This window comes from Cinclus cinclus, chromosome 5, assembly GCF_963662255.1.
Source record: "Cinclus cinclus chromosome 5, bCinCin1.1, whole genome shotgun sequence".
NCBI classification, from domain to species: Eukaryota; Metazoa; Chordata; class Aves; order Passeriformes; family Cinclidae; genus Cinclus; species Cinclus cinclus.
Genome location: NC_085050.1, coordinates 59480446 through 59501882, shown reverse-complemented (window position 1 = coordinate 59501882; position 21437 = coordinate 59480446). Strand labels below are relative to the sequence as shown.

The 21437-nt window shown below is 40.1% G+C and overlaps 1 protein-coding gene across 1 annotated transcript in view; it reads right to left on the bottom strand.

The window, feature by feature from the left end:
• Positions 1-4142: 4142 nt before the first annotated feature.
• PTPN13 (protein tyrosine phosphatase non-receptor type 13) overlaps positions 4143-21437 on the bottom strand; it is an 85985-nt gene continuing 68690 nt past the window's right edge. Inside the window, exons 31-48 of the mRNA XM_062493658.1 lie at positions 19600-19961; positions 19226-19403; positions 17773-17931; positions 17367-17538; positions 17057-17267; positions 15930-16000; positions 15213-15274; positions 14080-14236; positions 13630-13761; positions 12189-12268; positions 10940-10995; positions 9700-9803; positions 8474-8622; positions 7833-7923; positions 6824-7161; positions 6082-6297; positions 5220-5282; positions 4143-4223 (exon numbers count right to left, since the gene is read on the bottom strand). Coding sequence (XP_062349642.1) covers positions 4143-4223; positions 5220-5282; positions 6082-6297; positions 6824-7161; positions 7833-7923; positions 8474-8622; positions 9700-9803; positions 10940-10995; positions 12189-12268; positions 13630-13761; positions 14080-14236; positions 15213-15274; positions 15930-16000; positions 17057-17267; positions 17367-17538; positions 17773-17931; positions 19226-19403; positions 19600-19961 — 2682 coding nt within the window. The remainder of the gene's footprint in view (positions 4224-5219; positions 5283-6081; positions 6298-6823; positions 7162-7832; positions 7924-8473; positions 8623-9699; positions 9804-10939; positions 10996-12188; positions 12269-13629; positions 13762-14079; positions 14237-15212; positions 15275-15929; positions 16001-17056; positions 17268-17366; positions 17539-17772; positions 17932-19225; positions 19404-19599; positions 19962-21437) is intronic.

Here is a 21437-nt window from a genome sequence, read left to right as displayed (position 1 = left end):
TTTTGTTGTTTGTTTGTTTACCCAAAGCAGCAGCGGAAATTCTGTCATCATGTTCACAGCAATACAAGATTTTCCATGATGGCTATTATCAATTCTATCAGAAGCTGACATGAATTGGATGGACCAAGATGTGCATCTGCAAGAGATCTGTACAGGCCAAAATTTCAGACACAAATGGTCATTTTCATCCTCACTCTCTCATGGGAGAGGCTGGTGTGAAACATCCCACTCCACAAATTCTCCAATGTCCAGAAGATGTGATAGATTCACCATTGTCAAATAGAATATCTTCATCAATCAACACTTCACTCACTGGACAGGTCACTTGAAATTGAATGGGACCTCCAGAAGGAATTTTCCAAAAGATGGAATCCTTTACCTTTATCAATTCCAACCCAGTGGCTGAACTCCAGTTTGCAGCAAACACTACTCAGAGCCATGTACCATGGGAGCTTTTTATCATGTATGTCTATGTTCTTCATTGTCTTTTCAGTATATATCCAATATAACATTTATTTGTATCAGCCACTTTTGGTCAGCATTTTCTTTCCCAACGTTGAGTTGGCCTTTTCTTCTCTGCTGGCTCATTCATTCATTTATTTGCCACTTTGCCCAGCCAGGAGAATGTCATTCTCTGAATGAATATTTGGGGAATGAATGCTCTTAATATTCAGACCTCTTGCTACACTGCCCTCTCAAAGCTGCTTAAATGCTGAGTAACATTTCCCTGAATTTACCTCTGAGGTCAACTGCACTGAGAAGGCAGCACAGGGCAGGTTCTCCACTCAGCTGTGTCAGCATCCACAAGCCACTTGATGTTTGCAAGTAATGTCCTGACTTATCTACCAGTGGATGTCACAAATTCAGACTCCCACCCAGATGATGGTTCTTTTTCCCCCCACACAGCTAGTTTTAGAAGGACTTCAGTGCTGAGGAAAGAGGCTGCTCAGAAGCATTCAAGTGACAACAGTAACAAACCCCCAGAACAGTTTCCCAGGAGCAACTGGAATTCCTCCCTCCTTGCCCTTCTCTTGCAGGCAAAGACCAGCAAGGAAAACAAAGATATGATAAACTACTAATGGCATAGGGCTGCTTATGTGGCAAAGCATTTGTGCTTCTGTCAGCTAATTCTGGCTGGAAAAACAAAAAGATCCTTTCTTTCTTGGGTTAACACACAGGGTCAGTTCTTTAATTAGAACTGTAATGGATTATGTATCAGGTTTTTTTTTTTTTTCCTTAGTCTAGTAAACTTCCTGCTAAAAATCAGGTACCTATATAAAGGAAAATCCCTTTCAGCTGGAGCATGTCCTGGATGCTTACTCAGCAAGGCATCCCAATTCTTAAAACAAAAGAAAAAAAAAATCTCTCAAATACAGGCTGCAAATCATGTAGTCAGCATAGCAAGAAAGCACATAGCAATTTTCCTTTCAAGGAACTAGGCTTCTTAATAATTTTACTTCTCATTTCTTCAAGTGGGGCATAAGGATTTTAAGTAATCTAATCCTTTGAAGAAAAAGGTGAGCATTGGTACATATTTCCAACCAGATTTTCCACAGAAACCAAGTTTAAGCCATCCCACTCCATAAGCAAATCCATTTTTTTGTAATGAGTTTTGAACTGTGGGGTATGTTTTAACCAAACTGACCACATCAGCTGTGAAAGAGTCTGGAACTTCAGAAGGGAAGTTCCACCTGCATATCAGAAAACAGACAACCTTCCAGTGTCCTCAGCTACTAAGACTCCCTCAGACTAGAGAACATTCAATCTTTATTCAATATTCTACTCCTCAATGTTGAGACAAACCCAGAGAAATTCAGAGAACTTCTCAAAAGAGGCCAATGCCACCTTTCACCATACTTGCATGATTTCTCAGAAACACCTGAATGGTTTGTGTGTGCATATGTGTTTTGTTTTTTTTTTTTTTTGTGCATAGCTCTTTTTTTTTTGTTCATGTGCATGTGTGTATTTGTCCTTTTTCTGAGGAAGGGGAGGTTAGGTCAAGTTCATTATCCTTTGCTTTTCTGAGTGTCCACCATTAAAAGGAAATTTGGTATAAGACACCATACTACAGATCATCATCATATCTGTGAGGACAAGCAGCAAAATCTGGCATCTTTTCCTGATTTGTGTTTCCCATAAACTGTAATCTGGTGCAAACTGTTTGTGCTGTACTTGGCTCCATGCAGCACATTATACAAAATCTGTTCCTATTTCTACATTGTTTGGCCTGTACCTGAAAACATTTAAAAGAAGAATTGAACTGCCTTAACCGTACTGTCTACTTTTTTTTTTGTTTCTAAAACCCAGACAAGCCCAAACCCTCTGAACTCACTATTTATGTTAAAGCAGCAGCAGTATATTAACTAGCTGTGTTTACATACTTTGCCTGTATACAACTGTTGTCCTGAAAATCTTCTGTCTTCAATTTATAGCTCCTTCATATGGGTATACTGCCCACTGGCAGTATATATATATATATATATATATATGTATATGGCTAATCAATTTGCCTCTGCTTCTATCTACACAGAATTAATTTTCCATCCTCAAACTATGCTGCTGTGAAAAACCCACAATTTTGCTGTTATGCTGGAGGGAATAAAATACACAGTATTACTGACAAGTGAAAAAGGCTCTTCTTTTTAAAGTCATGTTATTGCAAGGCAGTGATTGCCACAGTTTTGGTACACTGGAACACTTTGGGCTACTATTTTCAAGAGTCAAAACCTTGAATAATAACCAGCCTCTGAACTTACTCCCACGACTTCAGTGCAGAATGCTGTTAAATTAGCACCCTTACACCCTTCCTGACAACACAAAAGCTTCAGTTCTGGCAAGGATTACTGGGACAGGAATATTGCCCAAGCCTTGGAGTGACCACTTGAGGCTAATGTGTCAGCTGATGGCATTTATTCACCATCCAAGGCTCCCACAGAGCTTAAAATTAAAATTTTCTGTCAGAACAGTTTCGACTGTTTACAGTATCACTAAACCACTGAGCTACTTAGAATCTGATACCCTCCCTCCAATCTCAAGCCTGGCTGCCTAGGCAGAGTAGCTTACATGGTTGTCAGAACACTGCTGTAGCAGTGCAAACACACCTCCCAAAAAAGTGAAAAGGTCTCAATGCCCAGGTGAGCTGAAAAACAAGGAGGAAGGGAAAATGAACCTTTCTTTTCACCATAGTGGGGAAACTCTCCAGAAAGGAGCCCACAGTTCTCCCAGATTTTTCAAATAGATACTGAAGAACAGAAGGACACTGAAAACTTAAAATGTGCACAGCCTCTATACGGTAAAGGCAGCAACCACAAGGAATTATGCCATAGCTGGCCAAGAAAAATCAGTCACAAGAAGACAAAAATACCCAGACCCACTGTGATCAGTGTACATTAGGTATATTTTTATTTACAGAGTCAAGATGCCTAATCAATTATAAGGTTAGACACCCAATAATTCAGCTTTTTTGTGTAAAAGTATATAAATATATACATGAAATTCTATGAAGTAAACATTATTAACTGTGATACAGTTAACATTCACTACTATCCTTATGCTAACAGGCATCTCAAAGCTTAAATGCTGATTTCAAGATACCCTCTATAAAATAGCTGCAATTGTAGTAGAAGGGCAACAACTGTGTGCCATGAACAAGCTTTCAAAAGAGACTAGTAAAATATCTTTGTAATAAAGTTTGCCAGGATAAAAATACTGCCTCATCCCTCCCACTTCCCCACCCTGTAAGAAACAAATACCCCAAAACAGTTGCAGAATTGCAGGAAGTAGTATAGGATTACTTTTTTTCTTCTTCTTTATCTTTCTTTTTAAATTAAAATACTTTTAGTTCTGTATTTTATGACATATTAAGGAAGCTGCAAAAAAAATGCAGCCTTATTAAATATTGTTATACAAAAAAATCTCACATGTGCATCCATGGGGCTGAAGACAATAGTGGTATTGTATGAGCTACTCCCTTCCCTTAGATCTATATACCTTATTTGGAATGATGGAGAGACTTTATAGGAAAGACACTGGACAGCAAGTGAAGGAAGGGATTAGAAAACCATTGGCAGGACAAATAAAATGCTCCAGAGCCTCTCAACCTCCTTGTTTCCTTATTTTAAATGCACTTCTGCTTCAGTATTTTATTTGTCTCTGTGTTGTTCTTCGTGCTGGAGACGGTTCAGGACATAAAGGACAACTTGATAGCAGAAAATGTACTGATCCTGTAAAGAAAAGGAAATTACAGAACTTGTGAAAAAAGCCTGCACCACCTAAGTGCTCTCACTGGCACTTCACAGTTGCACAGCACTTTCAATACTAATTATACTACTAAATAATAAAACCACCACCACCACATCCCAAAGAAAACAAAAGACCCCAAAGGACAAAAAATCCAAACAAACAAAAAGGCCACAGTGGAAAAATATGCAACCTCAACTCAAAGCAAATACAGACACTCCTCTGTCACTAAAGATATATTTCATATGGGACATTTGTCCTTCTTTCACACCAAAACCATCTAAAGGAGACTAGGCACTTTATGTAAGTAGAAATGAAGGCAGCAAGTGAATTTCAAGGACTTGCATCAATGCCAAGTAATACAGAACTCAGAGGAGAAAGGAACTTCTTACCCTAATCTCAGTGATAGAGGTGTGGGGGCTGATATATGTTTTGGGGTGTGAGGTAGGGATGGGGCTGATAGTTCACTGGTTTGATTACAGGGGTTTTTTTTAACCATGACTTCACAATTCCTCCTCATTCAATCAAAAAGTGCAGATTTTAACAAGACCTTGTGATGACCATCTCTGAAGTTAATTAGCTCTAGATCCATTATTCCTAAAAGACTGAACCTCTGGACTGAGTATCTTCCCAAAGGAGATCTCAAGACACCTCTGACAGGATCAGTGTTTCACAGCAGCTACAGTTAGGCCTTCTCTTCAGTTTATAATGCAACTTTAAACCACAAAAGCTTAGCTGACCTCTTCTATAAACACATCCTTTTGAAGATGAAAACTCAGGTTTTCTTAAAACACAAATCAATACATTATGTTAAAAATGGCCTGTGTTTATAAGTGTTAAATACATCCTGCTACTCATCTGATTTAATTCTTGTGACACAAATGTCACAATACAGTGCACAAAGACGACTGGTGCTGTGCATCATGAAGTTCTCTGGCACTTCAGATGGTTCAGTGAATGGCTGGGGAATCCAGACTCACCTCTGTCTGAACCATTCCGTGTCTCTGCAGACGCATCGTGCGCACCAGGTCCGAGATGTCGAACTACCAAACAAACAGCAAGTTAAACATTCAAAAATTACAGACACGCAGAACAAACAAACAGCATCAAACCAGAGAACAGAATTAGGAACATTAGTAGTGAAACAAATAATTCACTATAGTCTATGTTTGTCTGCTAGGTAAGAAGCATGTGCTGTCTCTGGGCAATCTGGATGTGGCCCTACATCAGATGCTTCCCCCTTCTCTTGCTTCCTTTCTGTACACAGCCCCTCTTGCTTACTCTTACTGGGAGCTAAGCAATCAGAAAAAAGTCCCTTGGTCCAAGCTAACAAAATACCTTTTATTTCCCCAGGTCTGTAAAGTCCTAGATATTCGGAGGGTGCTTAGAAGCTCCACTGAGCTAAGCACGACAGAGTTCACCCTCTCTAGAAATTCACAAGAAGATTTGCTACCCCAGGCCACTGAAGGACAAACATAAGGAAGCTAGCACCCTCCTGTGGATGACCCTAGGAATCATATCTGCGGTTATGCTGGAAAAGTTAAAATTCACACCCCTTCTACCAATTGCCAGTGCCATCCTGGCAACACCATTTTTCCCATGCCACGTGCCAGAAGTCCACTATGGTAGAACACGTCCTTGAAACATACTTCAAGTGCACCTGGCTGCTGAGGCTCCCTGAGCTAACCCAAGAGCCGCTGGATATTAGAGCTCTCCCCACCCGGGATCACCAGCAAAGAAACATACTAGTCCCAACAGCATGGCACACTCTTTAAAAGATTGCATGGATTCAGTGGAACACATTTCCTGCAGGTCAGAAGCACCATCCCCTGGGATACTCACATCGAGGTCTCTGCTGATCAGCCCCAGGACCACATCTATACAGATGAGGGTGCCTGACCTCCCAATGCCTGCACTGCAGTGGGTGATGATGGGTCCTGACTTGTGGATGTGCCGCATGTAGGAGATGAAGGTGAGCAGATCATCTGGCTGGGAGGGGGTGTCGTGGTCAGGCCAGGCAATGAAGTTCAGGTGGGAAATGTGCCGCACTTCACCTGTCTGAGGTTCAAAAACAGCACCACCATTTGACAGATGGCAGGAATAAAAAGACAAAAATTGAGTTCCCAAAGATAAGTCTCAGAACAGAGGGATTTGCCCAGTGAAGGTACTCTGTAATTCAATACAACAAGAGCTAAACTGGAAATAACTAGTAAGTAATTTAAAAGTGTAAGTTCACTGTGCAGACTGAGCTGATCACACAAAAGAGTCAACCAGCCAGGCTGAATTATTAGTGAATTTCATATTCCTACATATGTTTCTGTGGCAAATGGGAGCCACAATTTAGAGTCTCATTAGTGTAATGAAATCACAGCCTGGCCCAAATGCTCTCCTATAAAGGTCACAGAGCAGCACAAGCTGCAGCGAGGAAACGGCTGCCCAGTAATGATCACTGCGAAAAGAGGAGAAGCCCTGGGCTGCCTCTTGATGTAGACAATCCAACTGAAAGCAGACAAGCCAGAAGTGTAAGGATAAATATGGCAACACTCAGAAAAAACTCTAAGCATGCAGAATTAGATTCACTCACCTGAATCTCTTGGAGCTCCAGCACTCTGATGATGAAGCCCTTGAGCTGCTGAAGTCTCACAAGAGCAAGGCGTAGTCTGTCATTGATCATGGTGGTTTTATTGAGCACATCTGGCCAGTAACGCTGACACTTTATCTTTTCTCCCTCGACCTCCTGAGTCATCATGGCAATCACAGTACAGTTTTGCTCCCAAACCATTTGCCAGAAATCTGCTACAGTAGTAGGAAGAGGTCCTTGGCATGCAATGTAAATGAACTCCTCACTCCCCACGGGCATGCGAATGAAGCTGGCATTGATGTATCCACCTTCAACCCCGAGAGGGACTCTGGTGGTGTCATCTGTCATCCCCACACAACAAAGAGACCTCAAGTTAGGTGTGCACATCATCAGACCTTCACACAATACAGGTATTGAGCTGCACACACTCACACAGCACTTATCTACACAGATGCTTTCACAGCTTGCTTTAAAATAAATAAATCACTCAAATACTTAATTTAGGGCACTAATCAGTACTTTCAAAAAAAGGGAAGTATATCTGCAGGAGAAATAGAAATCAGTACACAGGTTGGATATGTGATTTGAACTGCAGCAACTCTGAAAAACAGAGGTTGAGTTTTTCTCACGTAGAACTAACCTCTGTCAGTTCTTCCTTCTCAACACCTAACAAGCAGAATTTTATGGCAGGAAATGTACTGACAATAGTACACGTCTGTTCTCCCAATTCTGCATGGGTGAAACTGAAAAAGCCTTGTCTGGTTCCACATGTATACATCACTTAAGACACGGGATCTGCTGAAACAACTGAAAAGTCTGTGAACAGCCATCCCTACCTACCACAGTACAGTAGTATGTTGTTCACTATTCTTAAATTGCTTTATAAATGCTTGCTTTATTTTCATCCTTACTAGGATTAGGAATCAAACCATCTCACCTCTGATCTCATCCATCTGACCATACAGATGGTGACAGAACATCAACTGTGAATTTCAAATGAGTTGGGACTTACAAGGAAGTATGTTTTTATATCTGTTCTTTCTCCTGTTCTCCTTTGCTTGTCCAATCAAACACTGATCCAGAGGTTTTAACTCCTGAAGGTTCTGTAAAGAAGCAATTACCTGTGCATTAGGAAAGCACTGATTGGTAATAAGAGTGGTTATGTTATCAAGTCATTAACAAACAGAATAATTAAAAATCAAATCCTAATGTGGATATGCAAAATAATGCAGTCACGGGAAGGAATATTTTACACACCCAAGAAAATGAAATGAACCCCAAACCAAACCCTACATACTATCAGTAAATATTCCATTGCATTCTCTCAAAAAAGAGATCACGTAACATGGCTGACTTAAGACTTTGAAAAGACTGGTTTCACATTCAGCTGCTGGATTTCACAGCTTTTGTCTATGCCTGTTTACATCATATCCACTTGGTAATTTACCAGAAGCAAGAATGATGTAAAAGCACTTATGAACTGAATTCAAACTGATCTCATCTCTCAGCAGCTTGTGGGAGAAGAAAGCAAAGTCTTTGGTGTTTCTTTTGAGCTTCCAGTTAAAGAGCTATGGTACTGAAGGCAGTGATCCAGCCATTCTAATTTTGTCTCATACTGGGAAAAAGGACTTTAAAGGACAAATCGTTACTCACTTCAATCTCTTTAGAAGGGACTCCCTGTTCCAGCAATCCACGCAACATCCTAATCGCTGACTTCAATTTGGCTCCTGTATATTTGCCTCCAGGGAGTACATTCACAGCAGGGAGTGCAGAGATCTCTTCATCTGTCACTAGGGGGAAATCTGGCAGAAGATATAAATAAATAGCTAAAACCAGGGAAACATGAACTGTAGCTCACAATTGGATTTGTATGTTGCTGTCCACCACTGCACTACCTGTTTTCTCTTGCAAATGGCAGAGAGAGCACACAGCTCTCCTCTCAGTTTGACAGGCAAGACCAAATTAACTAGCAAAACCAGTAAGGACACAAAAACAGCTCTGATGAATCCAGTAACTAAAGGGAGTATTATAAATACATTGAAACAAACTTCAAGTACATCGATAATATAAGTTCTTCACACAGTAACCTACAAAAATGGATGGACACACAGAGGGATGAATTCTGAACTCCCCTCATTACAGCCTGTGACTTGTTTTCAGCACTAATACTCAACATGTACATAGCACATCTTAGAATTATACTCAGAAGGGCATTTTTTTTCCAATACAGCTTGCCTCCCATCAGGCCTTCAGTGCTTCGCTGAAGCACAACAAAATTCATAAACCAAGAATCTCTCCAGTGTTGCAATTAGAAGTATCCTAAATCTACTGACTTAGTCTGAAGCGTTACATGGTTTATCATTTGTTCTTTTAATGAATGCAAAGGACATGAACCTCAGGAACTGACATTTCTAATGGTAGCTCAAAAAAAGTGAAGACTAAGTTCTGTCAAACTGCGCAGAGTTGCAGTCTGGCACACTGAGCAGCCCTGGAAGAATGACAGTCAAGATGAAAGTAGTGCCTAACTGAGCATGGGGTAGCTGGTATGTGAAGCACATGATATATCAATCTAATCACAGTCAAACATATATTTATTGTTACAGCTTTTGTGAGACATATACTGAGGAAGGAAGCATCTCAGCTGGTCCCAGCTCTTCTACAACTACAGACACAACATTGCCAATACTTGTTCCTATTAACTCTAATACACTTATCACACAAAAACGTAGAGATCCTCCCCAGTGCAATGCTGAGCTGTTAGAATCCCCCCTTGCACCTGTCATGACACCCTCAAAACATATCCAGGACATTTCAAAATCCACTTCTGTCTACTCAATGTGATCCTGAAGTTTTTCCCCAATGATGTTAAATGTCCTTGCCTTTATTTACACGTTCCTGACTGACTGATTCAATTGGCAGTTCATCGCTTCCCCACGTGATTTCCTCCTCATCTGCCTGGCTCAAGGAAGGCTGTGGAGGGGATCTGTAAGAGGACAAGGTATGGAAGTAAGAAAGAACACCTAGAACCAAGACATTTGCAACCTAGTTTAAAAAAAGCCAATAACACCAGAAAGCAATTTATAGCTGCAATTATTTCGGGACTGGACCCCTACGACTGATCTCAAAATCCTAACTTTTTTGCCACCCCCTCCCTGCTTTTTTTTTTTACATCCCCAAAGGGGATCTGAAAAAAGTAACAGTGGAAAAAGAGCCAGGAATATACAAATCTAGTAATAAGTACCACAGCAATTATTTTCAAAGACTTAAGCAATTAAATAGCAGCGAATAGCAGATTTGTACCACTCATACAATTCACTACACTTGAGTATCTATTTTCAACTGCAAGTTTTCTAGCTTTGTTGAAGATACTGATGAATGCATTAAGTATTTTAATTCATAATGTCACTGATTGTGCCAAGTCTCAACCCCAAATTTCCCACAAGCCTAATAACATAAAACAATAGACATTTTCACTGAAATTTCACTTAGACTAAAATTATTTCACTAAGAAAAACAACCTTGGGAATATCTAAAGTTCAAAGTGGCTCAAAGGGACATCTAGCTAGCAACTTGGTCAGGCATATGCATCATGCTCCATGGAAAAAATAGTAATCCCCAGGCATCCAAATGGGAGCTGATGGAACAGAGGAATTCTACACTTGAGTTACAGTGGTCTAAAAGTAGAAGATGAAACACTAATGAAGCTTGTATAGATTTGAACTGAAGACAGCACTGTTTGAATGTTTTCTTCACATCCAGGTACCAAGTTGTTAGCACAGTGCAAATTATATTATTTGGAGACAGTCCAGTTACTTGCTACAACCACGTATCAAAAGGAACAAATAAAAGTAGGACATTGTAAACCACATAAAGCTGATTAGTATTCAGGCAAATTACAACTTTTTAAGTAAGGAACAGACCAAGAGAACAATTCAACAAGACATTGCATAGATATTTTATTTGGTTTTGAGGGTGGTTTTTTTTTTGTTGTTTTTTTTTTTTTTGTTTTGTTTTGTTTTTTGGTGGTGGTGTTGTTTTTCTCTCATTCCAACATACTATACTTCAGACTTCCAGATTTCACAGGTTTGCTTTCAAGCAACACTAGAAAAGAAATCTTACCTTTCTGGCACTGCTTTTACTTCACAATAGTCTTCACAACCATTTACATGTGTTGGCTAGAAGAAGTAGTATTTCAAAACATGTTAAAAGACATAGTTGCAACATTCACTTACTGCAAATTTGAAACAAGTAACAATTACAGGGACTATTTCTGAAGGGTGCCAAGTTCAAAGCAGCACATAATGGAGGACTTTCCTCTTTTAGACATCTCATTAACCCAAAATAACAGAGGATGAGAACACTGAGCACTTGAAAAGATACTCTACTGTAACAAGGCCAAAAAGCTATATTAAAACCACTCCTGATTCACAGCAGCAGTAGAGTTACCTAAGCTTTCCCAGTTGGCTTTTTTTGTTTTTAATACTTAGAAATCCTTTATGAGGTAAGCTTGATAGTGCAAACTTCTGCCTCAGTACTGTCAAGCCACAGCTCCAATACTGTGGATATGTAATATAACAGAGCACTACCTCTAAGTGACACACACTCCTAGTCACACCTTCCTCAGCAGACCAGGAGGACTCAGCACAGAGGAAGGCATTTCCATCCTTCTTTTAAGAAAAACTCTACAAAATCATTCAGACTTTTTAGGTCAACTTGCTTTTCCACTGCCACACTGGGACAATTTTACTTGTGGCTCTCCCTAGAGCACATTGACACAGAGCCAGATTCCTGATTTGATTTTCAGCTCTACTAACTGGACAGAAAGCTGCAAGAGCCAGGATGTGCTGGAGAGACAGAGTTCTGCTGATCTGAAACAAGAGACAAAACCCAGGCATCCAGTGACTGATGTAAAACAGGACACACAATAACAGAGTAAACCACATACAGAAGTTATTCAAACTAATGAACTTAACCTAGCAAAAAGCAGCAGGAGAAGAAATTTCAAACCCACATTCTGGACAGTAAAGTCTACACAGCACTCATTTTCACTGTGACTGCTTCCCTTCTTTGGCAGGAATCACTCAAATCTTTTAGATTAAATAGCTGAAACAAGGTAGTTTATTACCACCCTTTTTGAAAAAATAGTGATGGATTTCATATGATGTGTAAAATAACTATATGCTTTGTTCTCTTATATAGGTAATTTATGATAATCATATGCCATTTAAAAATAAATGTTTATATACCATTTAAAATGACTACCTACAGTGATGTTCTTATTCAAAGGACATGTAATGTTATTTCCACCAGTTCTATCCCAATGAGGAAAGAAAAAAAAAGAGCATCTGCCAGCTTCTTGCCATCCTACCTCTGAAAAATCTTCAGGTAAAGATGATCCATCGCAGTCTGTGTCCTCAGACTTATCTTCTGGCACCCTTCCATTCATCTCTACTGAACAGGAAAATCAGGGGATACAGCATAAACACACCAGAAATTGCCCAGGAGCTACCCTCTCACAGATGTGAATCCTGTTCTACCTGCCTGGCACTAGACAGGGAATACAGGTGCCAGAGTAACCAAGAAACACTTTTTAAGGCCCTTTGCTACCAGCACGTTGGAAAAGAGCTCTTACTGTATAGGATAACCAGACTAAGTTTCTTTACTTTATAACTGGAACAGCTGCCATGATATGTGAGGTTGTTTGCACAAAGTATCTGTGTCACAGAATAACTGGGGGACAGGCTGCAGCTACTAAGTTATCACATTCCCCATGCCAGTGGTTTTTCTGCAATTCAGTTAGATTTAGACCAGCAGTAGCTCCAAACCAGCATTCTACTCACTCTTTGTAGTAATGAAATGTTAATACATTTAGTTAATACAAAGACATGCCAGATAAACTCTGACTTGTATCTGTCTGCTATGGAAGCACCCTGCTGCCATATCCTATGGATTCAATTCATCTTCAGTTGCAAAGGACAGCCTACAAGAAACTGGAAGTACTAGAGCTCCAATGATATTCTTCAGCTGAGATCCTAGCACAGCCAGAATGTCAGCGATCCCTGACTTGGAATGCAATGACCAGTGACAATAACCCAGTGACCTTGAAGTCATGATCTGAAACAATTATAATTTTGGAAGGTGTATCTTGAGTTTTAGAAGGAATCTCTACAGAAGTAGCAATCATCTTGCTTGAATTTTTGGAGCATGCATACATAGTGTGACACCACAAAGGAACTACAAATACTACTCCTCACGACATCTGAGTTTATAACAAGTAAAACTGAGGAGATGGAATGAAGGAAAAGAAAGGTGTACAGTCAGAAGGGGGCAATGAAAAAAAGCCAGTCTTTCTAAAAGAGACAAAGCAGGTTGGTAAATAGTTTGGTTTTGAGAGATCTCAACACATTTCCAAGTTGTGCAATCTGAAATCAATGAAATGCTTCAGCATGCCAACATGACTGCAGCTGCAGGACCAGGTACCTAAATAATAAGAATTTCGCTCGAGAGTCATCTCTAGAATAGGAGTAATTTTCCCAGATTACTTAAAGCAATATTCAGATTTTTCAAACCATAACCTCTCTTATTACACTGCATCTCAAATTTATGGTAATCAGCAACTATTTGTCTGTGTTCAGCTTGGGAAACTTCCAGTTCAGACATCAATTTCAAACAACTCTCCCTGTTGACAAATCAACTGCTTACTTGGCACCTTGTTTCAAAGTGTTTTGCTGTCAGTGATGTTCTTTTTTAATGGCTCGTGTTACCTGTCAGGTGATTTTCTGATGCAGCCTTCTTGAGATGTAGAAGACTCTGAGCCCCTGAAGTTGCATTATTCTGATTTAAGAGATTCTGGGCTTCCTCATCTACAACATCCAACAGATACTGGACAACTTCATTGTGGTCATCCTCATCATAATACTCATCATCTGGAACCTCTGTTCCTGAAGACAAATAGTGCAAAATGATAAGTTTTCCCAGTACAGAATGGCTTGGGAGAACTAATTTAAAGGGGCAGACACATGGCATTATTTCTAGCTGTTACCATGGCCTTCCTTTATTGCTCTCTAACAAAATCCAATTTCTATTAATCTTTCAAAATTAACTAACTCCTACAAAGCAAAGCACAAGACTTGAAAATTATCTTCTAAAAGTGACTGCCTGCCTAACATTTACTTATTTCAGCATATTCAACCATGCCATGATTCTCTTGCATTGGTACAATAAAGACATAATAATGCAGTCCCCATCTCACCTCCTACCTGATTTGTCGATGTGTTCAGGAAAATCTGACATTTGATTGGTAAATCCAAGGGAAGGTGCATCTTCTGCTCCTGAGAGGTTCATTAGTGTTTTTATGTGATGGATATTGTTTTCTGTATTTCCCTGAGAAGGTCCTAGGATGCCATTGCCATTGACCTGAGAAAGCAAAGAACAGTACAAATCAACTCTTAAAAAGCCTGGCAGCGTGTTGAAGCAGCAAACAACCACTAAAATGTTTTCATCTCTCCTCAGCAACAAATAAAAACCTCTATTCATATAATCTGAGATACCTGGGTGATAGGTGGGAAGTTTCACATGACAAGAACAAATACAAAAAAATTAAAGCAACTAAGGAAAAAACACACATAGTAGTATTTAACATTATTATAACCCCTATAAAATGTATGCAAGCTTCAGTACTTTTGGTCCCACAACACAGCATTCCTAAGGAAAAACTAAGGGGAAAAAAAGAAAGAAAACCACTTAGCAAACATAATATGAAAGTGTGGGATGTGGAGTTATAATTGTTGAAGTTGTTAAGGCTTATCTTTACCAGAAAGCCCTGTGGGAAGGCACAGGTGCAGGCTGGATGGTTGGAGACCAGTTGAGGGATGAGAGGCAGTTGAGTGAATGCATGGAGAGCAGATGAATGGGAAGCTGATTGGGTGATGGGATGCATGGACAGCAGCTACAGCAGAGCAGTCAGTGGGTGCCCTTGTTTGTTAAGTTTTGGTTACGTCCAGTGAAAGTTGAAAGTAGAAAAGGGGAGTGATTTTTACAAAAAAGAGATCTCCTTTGGCTGCATGAAGGGGGTCTGTGTCTCTTTGCTCCCCACTGCTATGTGAAAGCATCTGCAGAAACTGTGGGTGGAATGGATGCTCTGGATGATAGCCTTGCCTCCTTCTTTATAAGCCAATTTGTCTTTCGACAAAGCAGTGCCAAAGAAAGAGCAGATCAATTAAAAAAAACTTGCCTATTTATTATGACCACTGCTTATCCGTGTCAATTGATAACAGTGGGTTTGTATACTTTGATCAACAGATTGTTTCATTCATTTATTTAGTTTTAAAAGTGTTTGAAGTAGATTATTTTCTCTGGTTAATGGTAACAGGCACAAGAGAGGAGCATTTACCTTGGGCCCATAAGCATCAGTTGACTTTTCTGTTTTATCACAGGGATCACCACAGGAGCAACCTAAAAAAAATGGGGAAAAAAACAATTTTTTCTCTGAAATTAAATTAGCCCCCATCAATTATTGTTATAAAAAAGCAAGGTATTTAATTCTATGCTACGACATGAGTAGCATTTCTGCCTGGTTTCTGTGCCAAACTTCTTTGATTGCCAAACTTCTATCTGAATGATTACACTTCATATAATGGCTTTTTGCATGTTTTGTTTAATGAAAGCATGAATGCTAATACAAGTAACCAACCCAAAGCAAAGAGAAATGTTAATAAATAGTTTAACAACTTACAGTGGAAACATGTACCATTGAGAACAGTGTTGCTTCCCTTTTCCTCAAAATGTGCAAGATACAACCCCACAAACACCTGTCATTGACTACTTTTAAAAAAAATAATTAAATATTACCTGATATCTGGGTCCTTCTTCAAAGGAACCCTTCCGCTCTATGTTAGAGAGAATTTCTAAACTACACAAGGAATTACATCATAAAGACACTATTCCTGAATCTCTTTTCATTAAGCTTTTAGAGGAAAGATCAAGCAAACTCCTGTTGGAGCTGGTCACAATAAGCTGGACTAGGATAGTATCTTACGGCCCGTTTCAGTCCCTTTATTTTTATAAACAGGTGCATTTCACTTGCTGTGAGTAAGCCCACAAATCTTACCATTAGCTTTCACTGGCCATGGACTTGAGTTCTCAGGGCTTTTGGATTTTGGGAACACTGCATGACCATCTCTGTGAAAAGAGGTATTTACAGGAATATTTATTTAAAAAGAATAAATTATGGTAATAATCAGATATTAAAGTAAACAGTACTACCAGTAAAACTGCTAATCATTCCAAACCAACTTGGTGTCATTTGCAAACTGGGTGACAACACATCCAATCCCCTCTTCCAAACCATCAGTAAAGTAATGCAGCTGGACTGAGCCTAGGGGAAACCCCATTAGCACCATCCACCATCACACTCTCACTCCAGCCAGTTTTTAACCCAGTGAAGAACATCTCTCCAAGCCATGGGCTGCCAGCTTCTCCAGGAGAATGCTGTGGGAGACAGTATCAAAGCCTTTACTAAATCCGGCAGACACACCCATAGCCTTTCCCTTATCCACCAGATGGGGAGCCCAGTCATGAAAGTAGATCAGGTGGGACAGACAGGACCTGCCTTTCCTGATCCCCTTCTGGCTGGGCCTGATCCCCTTGTCCTGTACATGCTGCATGGTCACTCGAGGTGATCTGTTCCATAACCTTCCCTAGCACTCAGGTCAGGCTGACAGGCCTATAGTTCCCTGGATCCTCCTTCCAGCCCTTCCTGCAGATGGGTATCACACTGGTCAAACTGCAGTCACCTGGGACCTCCCCAGTGAGCCAGGACTGAGGAGAGGTGATGGAGAGCAGCTTGGTGACCTCTCCTGCTAGCTCCTTCCATATCCTTGGATGAATCCCATCCATCCTCACAGACCTGTGAATGTCCAAGTGCCACAGCAGGTCTCTGACTTAATTGCCACTGAATTGCATGGGGTCTATTTGAACACTTGGAGTTCATAGCTGGACACAGCCTTGTATTCCCAAGAAGCACAAAGCACAGCAAGTACCACACACCCTTGTGCTGCACTGCAGAACAAAAGGCTGTGAATTTACAGACCCTTTCTGTGGAGTCAGTCGTCAGTAACATGTGGTCCATTTCCTGTCATACCAGGAACTTGTTTACTCATATACTCATACATACACTCACACAATCATGCAAAGAAAAACAAAAAGTACAGGGAAGCACTTGCTTCCAGAACACACCTGGTTGCTTTGAGCACCACTGTTGGAAGGCAGGTTTCCAGCATTCTTTTGGCTTCTTTCAGAGTCATTCCTTGTGTGCTTACTCCATTAATGTAATGGATAATATCTAGTACATGGAGACTCTCCTCTCTGGCAGCAACTGATTTTGGGAGAATGTCACTAATATACACGACTTGATAAAGGCTGTCATGGCCTCCAGATAACAACAAACCTTTGCAGGGAAAGAAGGGGAAAACAATAAAAAACGATTCTTTGTAATTGAAGGGGAAGATTTTTCTTTAGGGCAAAACGCAGATTAATTCCATGTTACCTAGCTCCTCCTTATGGCACATGAGTGTAATGTCAGGCAGCAAATGCGGCAACAGTGGCATCTTTGGTAACTCCAGAACACGCCCTAGCACTAATCTGACAGTCCTTGGGGCAGCTCGGAGAAAGCTGACTGCATCAGTATGGCTCATGTTAGTGACATCGATGTCATTAACCTGCAACAATGAAAACAACACAGGTGTCCTCGTCAGGTCTCAAGTAAGACAGCATTACTGAGGAAGCATTTGTTGCTGTTCTCAACTGCTATTGAATCATCCCTCTCATAAGGTGTGTCCTTTTGTCCTTTAACCACATTTGACTTGGCCTACAACATGGTTCACTTCTTTTTGTTGGACTCCAAGTTGTCCTTTCCCTGCAGCCCCTGTATATGAAAACATTAATTCTCTCACTTTTATGAGCCGGTCTCCAGGCCGTAGTCTCCCGTCGCTTTTGGCAGGATCCTGAACAATGTCATGGATGTAGCAGCCAACACTATCGTTCCCTTTGGTCACTGTAAAACCCAGACTGCCCTTTTCTGACTTTGTCAGAGTAACTTGGAGCTCCACTTCCTAGGAAGACAAAAATACACTTTACAACACAAGCAGTCAGAAGAAATATGAACATTTTACTGAATTTAAGACAGCTGGAAGCAGACAACTGATTTACCTACTGATTTAACTGGGACACAAGCCTGGAACAAGATATATTTGTCATCAGGCTCAGCTTAGCTACTTCTAATAAGCATCTCTAATGAGCTCATACCAAACCAAATAAAATTTTGCATAGAAATAACATGGGGCCAGAGGTTTATGAATTAAACAATATTTTGAAGGCACACATCAAAACTCTCACCCTATTTTACCCTTATCTAGCTGTCACATATAAGAAAAGCTCTGTATTTTAAAATATCTCAACACATCCATAATTATTCAGAGCAAAGTAAGTGAACGTATTTCCTAGAGTGAGACACAATACCATAGAGCTTATCTTGAAACTCAACACATGCACGTGTTTTGCCCATTTTAATTTGCATTAATTTTGATTTGAAAGACATGGATCTGACTCATTTGCATAAAAAAATCACAGTGCACCAAGAAGGACATAGAAAAACTTCTGAAGAAGGGATAAGAAAAATACAGTTTCTTGTCAAAATGGACTATTGGCTAGAACAGCTTTATAACCTGGAACACCCTCACAACTAGGACATATCAAGATTCAATTTCAATTTTTTTCAATTTTGAATAGATTTATGTGAGGATATGGAAGTCCCTTCTGATGCACAAGACATTTCTGTGGTGTCAAGAAGCTTTCTCAGAACAGCCTCAAAAATAGACTCCATCTTGCAGGAGAACAGGAAATTTTTGGGATTCATAATTAAAATTACACCAAAGAACAGGGTCTCCTGATGCCCTTGATGCCTCAATTTATTCTCTGACCTCTCAACCACCCCCTAAAAGAGCAGAAGCAAGACATCTCTCATTTAAGCTCCCTCTGAATATGTGGTTGAGAGGTAGGTAAGTATTTAATACCAAGGTTTCCAGGATGAAATAAACCATGAAATGGACATATACACATCCACCTGTGTACACATGGATGCCTCCAGATACAGAGGGAAATGTATCAGCTCTTCAAGAGCCCACACAGAAAACACCTGCAGACATTGGTATGAGCAGCTGCATTAATCAATTACAAATGGCAATCTACGTGCCATTTACAAGGCACACACCCAGATTAGTGCAAGTATAACCTACAACTATCCCACTTGTAAATTCATGTGCCTAATTTCTATCCACTCTCAAAATCATGGCTAAAACAACCACAGCATGACATTTATGCTCCTGAAAGACAGAAATAGCATATTACTGGCTCATATTCTTCAGCATTTTTTTCCAGCTGGGTGAGTAATGAATCTATTTCTCCCAGGTGTGAAGTCAGCTCAGAGACAGGAGTAGCATAACAGTCATTTATTAACATGGACGTGGTAACATCAGGTACAGTTCTACAGGTTGGGATCACTGGCAAATCCAAAGGCACATCACTACTGAGATAAAGCAGAAAAAAAAGAAAAAACGGGAGTAAGTACAAGTGGCTGTCATCCATAATTCAATATATGAACCAATGCTGACTTTATGCATGCCTAAAAAGCAAACCAAAAGAAGTGTTTCTATGAATAGGTCCCATAAACTTCTCTTATAAACATTTCTGCAGGATGATGAGCATCATTATCAGCAGCATACCTGTCATCAAGCTCTGTCTTGCCAGGAGCCTCTTGCTCAGGATACAGGACGGTGCGAATAGCGTCCACCTGACCAGGGTGTGCCTCATACTGACTCTGTGCCCGTGCCTCAGCTTCACCTGAGCTGTGGTACAGCCCAGAACTCCAGCCAAGGCCCTCCTGTGCTGCTGACTCCATCACCTCCTCATCACCACTTCTGCTGCTGTCACTGTAGCTGTCTCTTCTTGAGGGAGATTTTAGCCTTTTCTTGCTCAGATCAGTAGTTTCATTTTCATCTGAGCTGTCACCTTGCTCTCCATTTGATGGACCAGAAACTTCTCTGCTGACCTCTGGAAAAACTTGTTGGGGCGAATGGATGGGGGTCTAAAAGAGCAAAAGCATTTAATTCATCATAACCCAGTTCTGATGACAAAAGAAAGTTTCAAAGACTGCATAAAATTACCAAAAACAAGCAGTCAGTGGCTACTGACTGAACTGTGGAAACATAGCAGTTTCAAAAAGTTAAATGTAACTTGGCCAAGACAAAGCGCAAAACTCTGAAACTTATGCTGCTAAAAACCTTTAAATTCATCTAAGGAAAACAAAAATACTTTAGCTTCAGAAAGCCTACTGACAGATGCTTTTAAACTATGCCCAGCAGCCTTCTATGCAGCTACCAAGAAACCCCTTCCAACCAGAAGTGGAGGCTCACAGAGCTACTGAAGTCAAACCAGTCTCACAGAGGAGGGAAAATGAGAAGCTGTCAACCAAAAAAGCAACAATAGGAGACTATAAAAACTAAGACAATTTATGCCAAATGGTGACTGTTAACCAAGTCATTAACTACCAAGAGAGTGAATAACAATTTTGCCAATTGTCACATAATCCCAAGAATTATGTCAGCCAGCAGACAGAAAAAATTTAAAAGCTTCATTTATGCTTTCATGGCCAGATTCTTATGTACATGAACACATCAATCTGTGATATTGTGAAGAAAAATTTTGATTTTCCTCTTCTTTTAATAAATGCGCTGTTTTATTAAAGTTCCTGTTAAAGTTCCATAAAGTTCTATTAAAGTTCCTGTTATTCCACATTACAAACAGGTCTGTTGCAGGAGTAGTAATTTGTATTATTAGTTTGCTCAGTTGCTTATCTCTCACTCCAATCCTAACTTCACTTAAATTTGTATTAGTACGTTTAAACTTCTCTCACCAGACTTGAACAATTTTATTGCTTGAAAATAATGTTAAAGTAACTCAGAATCACAGAACCAGAGTATCCTGAGATGGAAGAGAACCACAAGGATCATCCAAATCCAATTCCTGGCCCGGCACAGGACAGCCTCAGGAACCACACCTTGTGCATAAAAGCTTTGTCCAAACACTTCTTGAACTCTGGCAGGCTTAGTGCTGTGATGAATTCCCAGGGGAACTTAAATTGAAGACCTGTCTCCATTAGTTTCACACTTTCCTGCACTATGGAAAGCTTAATTTTCAGGCAATTCATCCTCGACACTCTCTTTTGCTGAAAGGCTTTTAGTTTCCGCTTCTTCAAGTATTCTAAAGTTAACCTTCAAATATCCACAGAGGTGGCCTTCTGTTCTTTCAATTTATTTACTAGAGCATTTTGAAAATATTCTTTGGAACCCCTCTAATTTCCAGGAGGTAAACATGACCACCTTTTCCTTGTTTTTACATACATCAACACCAAATCGGTGTTTTGCAGAATATCCTTCACAGAAATATCCAATTTCTATCTGATATCAAATTCAAAGCATTGGGCTGCAAAAACATCTGCCCCAGAAACACTGTATTAAGTATTATGAATTATTTCTCATGTCTTAGGTCACAAAATGGAGGA